This window comes from Lipotes vexillifer, unplaced genomic scaffold (genome assembly GCF_000442215.2).
Source record: "Lipotes vexillifer unplaced genomic scaffold, Lipotes_vexillifer_v1.1 scaffold90, whole genome shotgun sequence".
In the NCBI taxonomy this organism is placed as follows: domain Eukaryota; kingdom Metazoa; phylum Chordata; class Mammalia; order Artiodactyla; family Lipotidae; genus Lipotes; species Lipotes vexillifer.
Window position 1 is genome coordinate 964,196 of NW_006782310.1, and position 8,306 is coordinate 972,501.

At 33.1% G+C, this 8,306-nt stretch overlaps 1 protein-coding gene across 3 annotated transcripts in view; it reads right to left on the reverse strand.

Annotated features, from left to right (window-relative positions):
* Positions 1–8,306, reverse strand: part of TRAPPC8 (trafficking protein particle complex subunit 8) — a 92,270-nt gene that overhangs the window by 55,138 nt on the left and 28,826 nt on the right. For all 3 annotated transcript variants that reach the window (XM_007455161.1, XM_007455162.1, XM_007455163.1), the window contains exons 10-11: positions 6,388–6,488; positions 2,982–3,087 (exon numbers count right to left, since the gene is read on the reverse strand). In XM_007455161.1, the coding sequence (XP_007455223.1) occupies positions 2,982–3,087; positions 6,388–6,488 (207 nt within the window). The remainder of the gene's footprint in view (positions 1–2,981; positions 3,088–6,387; positions 6,489–8,306) is intronic.

Consider the following 8,306-nt stretch of genomic DNA (forward strand, 5'->3'; position numbering starts at 1 on the left):
TTTGCCCACAGCCAAGATATAATTTTAACAAAAGCTGAAAAGGCAACACTAACTAAAAATATGAAGATAAATATAAGGTAAAAATCATTTGAGGTAGAGGTTTCCATAAACACTTCCATTAAAAAAAGGCACCCGCTGCACAAACTTAACTGAATCAAATCTCAAGGATGGCATGGCACTAAGATTTTTTTTCTTTGCATAATTGTGAAATTAACAGGAAAGGTGCTAGCAGCTGAACAACTTACCACAGGAACAGTTCCTCCCAAGCTGGAGAAACTTATAAAAAACTGGTGCTATTACTATATCCTTGACAAGGTGATTTATTGTATTTAAATGGAGTAACAGACAAAAAGGGTTATATGACCAGAATAAATGTTCAACAAAGAAACACAGACACAAGGAAGGGGAAAGCACCATGTTTTAAGCACCAAATTTAAACACACTACCTATATGCTACTAAATGTGACATGTTTCATCATTAAAGTGGGTTTGCTCTGCCATGCTGAAAATCCCAGGGCATAACACAAGAATAAGACCCACTTGCCCATAAACTTACAGTGCAAAAAATAAAGTCAAAGCACAACTCTTTTCATCACAGCTATCTTTTGCTATAATGGGATTAACAAAAATCTAGGAAAAACAATTCATGAATGTCAAGACTATGTAACTCAGTTCCCTACCCTCAGAATGAGTACATTTTTCATTTTATACAGCCTTTCTAGTTAACAAAATTACAATAAATACAAATTATTAGTTAAAATTTAATAACCTTAGACATATTATGCATAACAGTCTTTACTTTCAAGTTACCTCAAAGAAATATCTGACAGGTATAGTAGAAAAGACCAGTGAAAATCACAATTTCTGGGGAAATATATCACATTCACCCCCATCTGTCACCCCAAAGCAGTAAATGACAATGATAAATTTCCTAGAATTACATGACAAAATAAATCATCCAGGTTTGAAAAAGAAAGGTGAAAACAAAGACTTGGAAAGAAAAAGAATAATGAAAGAAAATAATAACGTTACAATGCAGATGGAAGAATTTGCTCTAAAGAAAATTTACTCCAAGCTCCTAAACCATAAATTCCTTTTACATTCACTGATAACCCCTAGGTTGAAAAACTCAGCAACATATTCAAACCCAAGTTAAGATTATTTATTACAATACAGAATATCAACACACTCAAGAACCTATATTCAGCTCTAACAAATAGTTTCTGTCTGACAACTGTTCATACTGGTCAGTGTCCATGCAGTATCAATTATTAAATATTTTTAAAATCATCCCTTAGCCTACTTAGTTATAACTGACAGAAACCTTTTTAGAATAATTAATGGTTCAGTTCAACAAACATCTGTAAATCATATACCATGTGTCAAGCCCAGTGTTAGGCACTAGGGATAAAAATGTAGAAACCAACCCAGTTCCCTATCCTCAAGAAGTTAACAGCTTAAATATAATTTCCAATATAATATGACAAGTCAGGTCTCACAGCATATATGAGAGGACAGGACAGAGACACTTAGAACAACCTGGGTACTACATACAAATATCTGAAGGATATGACTGATATCAGGACTACTAAATTAAGGTGAAGAAAGAGGAAAAGGGCCAAAGTCCAAGAGAAGGACATTAAGGACATGAACCAGGACAGTAATAGGAGGGATTTTAAAAAGAGAAAGAGAGATAAGTAAAATATGTGAAGATATAAAAACATGTTTAAGAAGTTAAAAAAAAAAAAATCCCCTGGGACTTCCCTGGTAGTCCATTGGTTAAGAATCCGCCTTCCAATGCAGGGGACATGGGTTCGATCCCTGGTCAGGGAACTAAGATCTCACATGCCGTGGGGCAACTAAGCCCACGTGCCACAACTACTGAACCTGCGCACTCTAGAGCCCATATACCACAACTAGAGAGAAGCTTGCGCACCGCGACAAAAGATCCACATGCCACAACGAAGATCCTGCATGCCACAACTAAGACCCGATGCAGCCTAATTAATTAACTGATTGATTAAAAATCCCCTAATTGTGTCACTGACAGTATAGAAGAATATAGGTACATCTCAAGTAGTTCCTGCCTTGAGCAAATAAGGAGCTGGCTGGTTATAATTTAAGATCAAGATCTATAAGGTAAGAAAGTAGAAGTTTAGTTATTGCTATGTTGACTCAAAGGTGCATTGGGAACACTCAAGTAGGTTAAGTCTAAAAGGCAGTTGGCCATTCAAATCTAAAGCTCAAGGAGACATCAGGGCTGGAGACAGATTTGAGAGTGAAAATCATAACTGTAAACAGATTACCTAAAACATGTATGAAGTAAAAAAGTACAACGGTCCAAGGATTAAAACACTAGGGAACATTAATATAAACACAAAGGTGTTTGATTTTGTTTTTTCTGTTCTTGAGCATTCATCTAAAAAACATGTCTTTAACCATACTTACAAAGAATTACTGCCATTCTTTACAAGCCTATAGTCAATACAACTTAATGTCTGTTGGAAACCTTCAACAGCAACTATTTAAGTGAATTTCTTTTTCTCCCTTTTGAAATATTCATAATATAGATTTTAAAAATGCGTAAGATGATTTTTTAACAAGTTCATAGGAATGAAAACAAAATTAAAAATTCCTGAGTAATTACTTTTTAAAGTATCAATTTTATATTAGGAAAGATGTATATGCATGTTGCCTTAAATATTGTTATCCGTAAGTCAAAACCTAATTCATAGAAGACATACAGTGCATGTTTGTGGTTAATAATCATGCAGGCTTAAAATATGTAAATAAAATAAATTCAGTTTACAAAATACTGCATTTAAAATTAATTCAATAAATTACTAAAGTAGCCAGGTTATAAATTCCCAAAGAGAGATACCCCTCTAATTTTGTTTTGCATACCCTCTCAAGAAAAAAGAAACACTATAAAAAAATATGAAACAATACTAATTAGAACAAATACTACACAGTTTTAGTACCTCACTGGTCAACCGTATTAGGAGAGCTGCAGCCTCTGAATATTTGCTTTGGCTTTTTAAGATTTCAGCACTAAGCAATACACATCTTTCAGCCAATACCATATTCCTAGAGAAAAAAAGGCAAGAAAAATATAGTTAGCACTACAATAATATTTTAGTACATCATAGTAACCATGCGTTCAACAAAAGTTTCCAATTCTAGTTTTTAAGTAAAAAGAAATCCATGTCCTGGTTCTCTACTTACCAAAAAAGGTTAAAAAAAAAAAACTTCAAAGAATTCTCATAACTCATCAAAACTTTTTAGCATTGTATAATTTTGTAGTAAGATTACAATACAAAGTCACATTTCCTGTATGAAAGAAGCTAGAACCCAACTCATTTCTCTGAATCAGCAGTTAGTTAACAAAACTTGCTTTCAGACATAAAGGAATATAAACATTTCACCCAGATTTCTTTTGCCTTCCTTACTGCAAACTCTGGTTATGTGTGTTTCATTTTACTGACTACTTTTAGGAATAATTAGGCATTTTCTCTCTGGTTAGTACTATTGAAATGTTTCACTTGGAGATAGCATGGAGCCAGTGTTGCCTGACTGTTGCTGAGCAAAATCTTCTTTGTAAAAACACAAAATCAGTTGATTTTTCTTGTGGACAACTACCATCAAAAATCTAGAGTTAGATTATTTATTCTTGAAAGTAATAAAAATAAATGAAAATATTTTTTACTGTGAAATTAAAAGATGGAATCCTTTTGTTGAGAAATTCAGTTGACCACTGAACAGTGCAGTCAAAAATATGCAGTTGGCCCTCAGTATCCACAGTTCCACATCCATGGATTCAACCAACCGTGGATTGTGTAGTACTGTAGTATATATTTCTTGAAAAAAATTCATGTGTAAGTGGACCCGCAGGACTTCCCTGGCGGTCCAGTGGTTACGACTCCACGTTTCCATTGCAGGGGGAACAGGTTCAATCCCTGATTTGGGAACTAAGATCCCACATGCTGCACATCATGGCCAAAAAAAGAAATGGACCCACACAGTTCAAACCTATCCTGTTCAAGGGTCAACTGTTGCAGCAAAGTTTTTCTCATTTTACTTTCTAATTCTTATACAAAAATATACCACTTGACCTTAAAATTACAACCAAAGACTACTAACTTGAAGGTCATTCTGAACAGTGATATTTTAAAAATACATTTCACTACTTTCAAACTTACTGTAGTGATCTGCCATAAACTTTCTACAAATCATGATTTTTTTTAGAGGGTTGGTATTTATGAATATCCAAGAATGTTTTAATGAACACAAAAGACTAACTCCTCCTTGCCAGTACGTACTCACATACTACAATACGCTCAAATATGCTCAGTTCTTAAATCTTCTTCTTAAGTAAACTTTACAAATCTTAACACAATTGTTTTATTTTTATCCTCAGCTATTTCCCCTTGTGATCAGCTATTAAGTCACAAGGCTACCAAGTTCAGGACTTTATATTAATTTGTTTATTAAAGCAAGATTTTAAAAAGTCATTTGTGTCAGGCAGTGGAATTACTAAAGATTCAAGTGTTTCTATGACACAATCCCTATCTAAAAGCAGAAACTGACATAAAACAGATAATGAACAGGGTACCATTGATTTTTATTATGATTTGGGGAGATAAAGGAGGGAAGGGAAAGCTTCAAAAAAGAAATGTATAAATAGGATTGCCTCAGTTAAAAAGTGGAGCCTGGCATTATAAGGGCATTGCAAAAGTAATATTGTATATCCTGTACTTAAGAAAATTTATTTACATTTTAATATTTCCGAGACCAGGGAGCTTCTTAAAATTGATATGTATAAACTAATGTAGTGTTTTCTAATTTATCCCAAAATATCTTTTAAATTGTTGATAAACCTTACCAATTATGGTAACTTACAAAAAAGATTATAAGGTAAACGCATGTCAGTTAAGTATGTATTTAGAAAAAGCATATAGTCTGCTATGAACAGGAGGATAAAACTGGATTGCCACGGCTTATTTGTCTATCTGGGTCAATTGGTATTTTCACTTTTCTTTTGCACCACTCAACGTGCATCTCTCCAAAAGCTCTGTGCTTCATGGAGACAAGGAAAATCTTTTCAGAGAAAGGACTTTACTGCTCTGGCTTCCTTAATGCCTCATTCTCATAGCTCTTCTACCTTTTGAATCTCACTTTTTCGGAATCCTTCAAAGGTTCCTCGTTCACAGAAAACTGTTTCTCCTGTCAGAAACTCCAAATATATTCTCAAACAGATTATACAAAATATTCTATACAAAGGGCAGGATTTGATACTGGCTCCACCATTTATTAACTGCATACCCCTGGGCAAGTTAAACTCTTTAAGTTTCAATCTCCTTGGCTATCAAATGGTATCCACCATTTCACAGGCTTGTTGTAAAGATTAAATGAGCGTGTAAATTACCTTGGCATAGTGGTAAATACTGAGCACTAAATAAATGTTAATCATTATTACTAGTGTTGTGTTGTAAACACATTGCTATGACTACTACTTCTACTTCAACATTATAGGACACAAAACTGCCTTTGTGTCTCTGACTGTAACCCATCCATTCTACATAGAAAAGTCATATTAATCTTTCTGAAAAATAACTTTTATTATGTCAAGGCTCTACTCAAATATTCAGTAACTCCCCCATTTACTACTACATAAATCTTAACTACAGCTTAAAAATAATAATAAATGAGTGTTAATGCTCCCCCACGCTATTTCTCTCAAAACACCTTTCCATATATACAAACCCTCTAACCCAGCCAGGGCTCTATTCCTTTACAGCATTAATGCTGTATCCAAAACATTGTTCCTGCCAATCACAATTACTAAAATGTCTTTATGGTTATCAACTACCAACCAACCTTTCTTTCAAGGTCTATTCCTCAAACATACCGTGACACCTTCTCTGGACCAGTTCATAGTCTCCTTTACAGGTGGTGAGTTCTAACTCCCATAGAGTTTCAACAGAACTCACTATGTGTACAAAACATTTCTCATTTTCTTCCCTGGACCATTATTTAACTCTCTGTGTTTGCCTATTTAACAAGGAAAGTTCAAACTAGCTAACTCCTGGATTAACAGTGGCTAAAGTTAGAGATGTCCCCAAAATACAAATCACGCTCACCAGAACAAATAACCTCAACATTACATATAACAAATTCCTAACCACATATCCAAACAAATTGGAAAGGAAAGGAAAATGTAGTAAAACCCTAGTTTTAAAAGATCATCTCATCTTACCTATATTAACTTGATGTGGGAGCTTATTTAAGTTTAAAGCATAAAAAACAAAGAACCATTTATATCTAATAACCATATAAATGTCAAATTTACCTCTAAATGGATAGAACATAAATATTCTAGTCACCTACTTGCAGATATCCCTGTATGTCTGGATTGCTGTATCCATATAATGTGCAGGGTATGGCCTGGGTGCTCCTGGCTGAAGGAACGCTGACACTGCTGCCATTTCCTAGAGGAAAAGACATCATTTATAGTATTTCAAAAGGAAAAGATTACTGTAGTATAGCATTCAGGAAGTCTAAAAATTGGAATGAAGTTTGCTGAGTTTTTTTATGTATCCACATATATAACAGCCTAATGCAGACTTGGAAAATATATTTATATTTAAGCAATATATATTAAGCATATATATTTATATGCTTTTAGTTTCAAAATTCTCTAGTCAAATTCCAAAGTCTGTCATTCAGTATTTAAATGAGTTTTTTCAAGAAGACCTAGTAAACAACTTCAGTCATGGTATATATATAACTACACTTTCAGTCATGGTGTATATAACCAAGTGAGTCTAGCTTAAGATTTCTGCTACCACCTCCTCCTCGTTATTCCCTATTCCTCAATGACTAAAGAACAGACCAATGACAGAACCATATAGAGAGAAGCAAAATAAAGTGCGTCTCTTTCCAATGTACTGGCTTCAAAATTTGAAAACAGAGCTCACAACAGCTTGCACTATGCATCTTTTCAGCTACTTATACACTCTACAGTTTATATCCTATATCATACACAAGGCACAGACACCATTTCTGAGACCTATACTACTGCCAATTTTCTAGGACTTCTTACTTCATTTTAAAAACCCATTCCATTGTTAATACTTCAAATAATATACAATAGTGCTGAAGAATTTTGAAATGAAGATGAGAATGAAGGTTTTGGCTTCTTAGTAAAATATTCTATTATGTCCATACTTGTGGTCTCATATAGACCAAGTTTTAATAATTTAATTAGAAATAAATGAAACTTTCATACACTGGGGAAAAACTTGTTAATGTCAATCCACTTTTAGGACGAATAAACATTTTTCTGCAACAGTTTTTAAAATAGAAAAAAAATACAGAAATAATTATCTAAAAAAAAAGAATTATCTAAAAACTGAGATATGATTAAAGCCTTTAACCTGACAGACTATATAAGTTCCATGACAGTATGAACCATATCTGTTTCAGAATACCTCCGTATCCTTAGCACCCAGCAGTGTCTGCTCAAAAATTTATTGAAGAAACTGAATGAAAATACGTGATTTTCACGTGAAAAAATTTTCTACAGCTCTGAAACATCATGTTTTCTTAACTAGTTTATATTTTAACTAATATACATAATGATATACATAGAGGTCTATATTATACAAAAAAATCTAATATGTATTATATATGGTATATTATATAAAAATACATATTTGCTATATATGAACTATATATACTGCATATATATACATCAATAAGTATACTAAGAAAAAATCCTGTAAGAAAAATAGGCCCCAATTCTAAGTTATTTTCTAATTTCATTCTACAAGAAATTACAAATCAATATACACACAAACTGACAATTTCTAAGGATACAGTGAGAACATTCAGAATAATCACCCCAAGTTACTGCACGATCTTCAATAATCAACCATTAAATCATTTCTTATAGTCTACAATAATGGATTAATACATTTCACAAGGAATTTCATCAAGAACTGGAGTGATCTACTTAACCTTCAGCTAGTTATGACAAATTTAACTACAGAAAAACCATTTCTCCAAGAATTCCTATTATTGGTTTCACCGTGATACATCTTTTAACTTTATAGTTAAATAACTAAGTATCTTCTTAATTATCATCGAAAAAGCCAGGCAATATAGTCTGTTATCAATTAGCTACTATGTGACTGGTAAATAGGAATGAGATATTAGCTCAAATAAAATTTTTATTCATTCAAAAATAGTTTTTCTTAGGCAACGGGATCAAATATAGCAAATATAGAATTATAACCTTCAGCAGG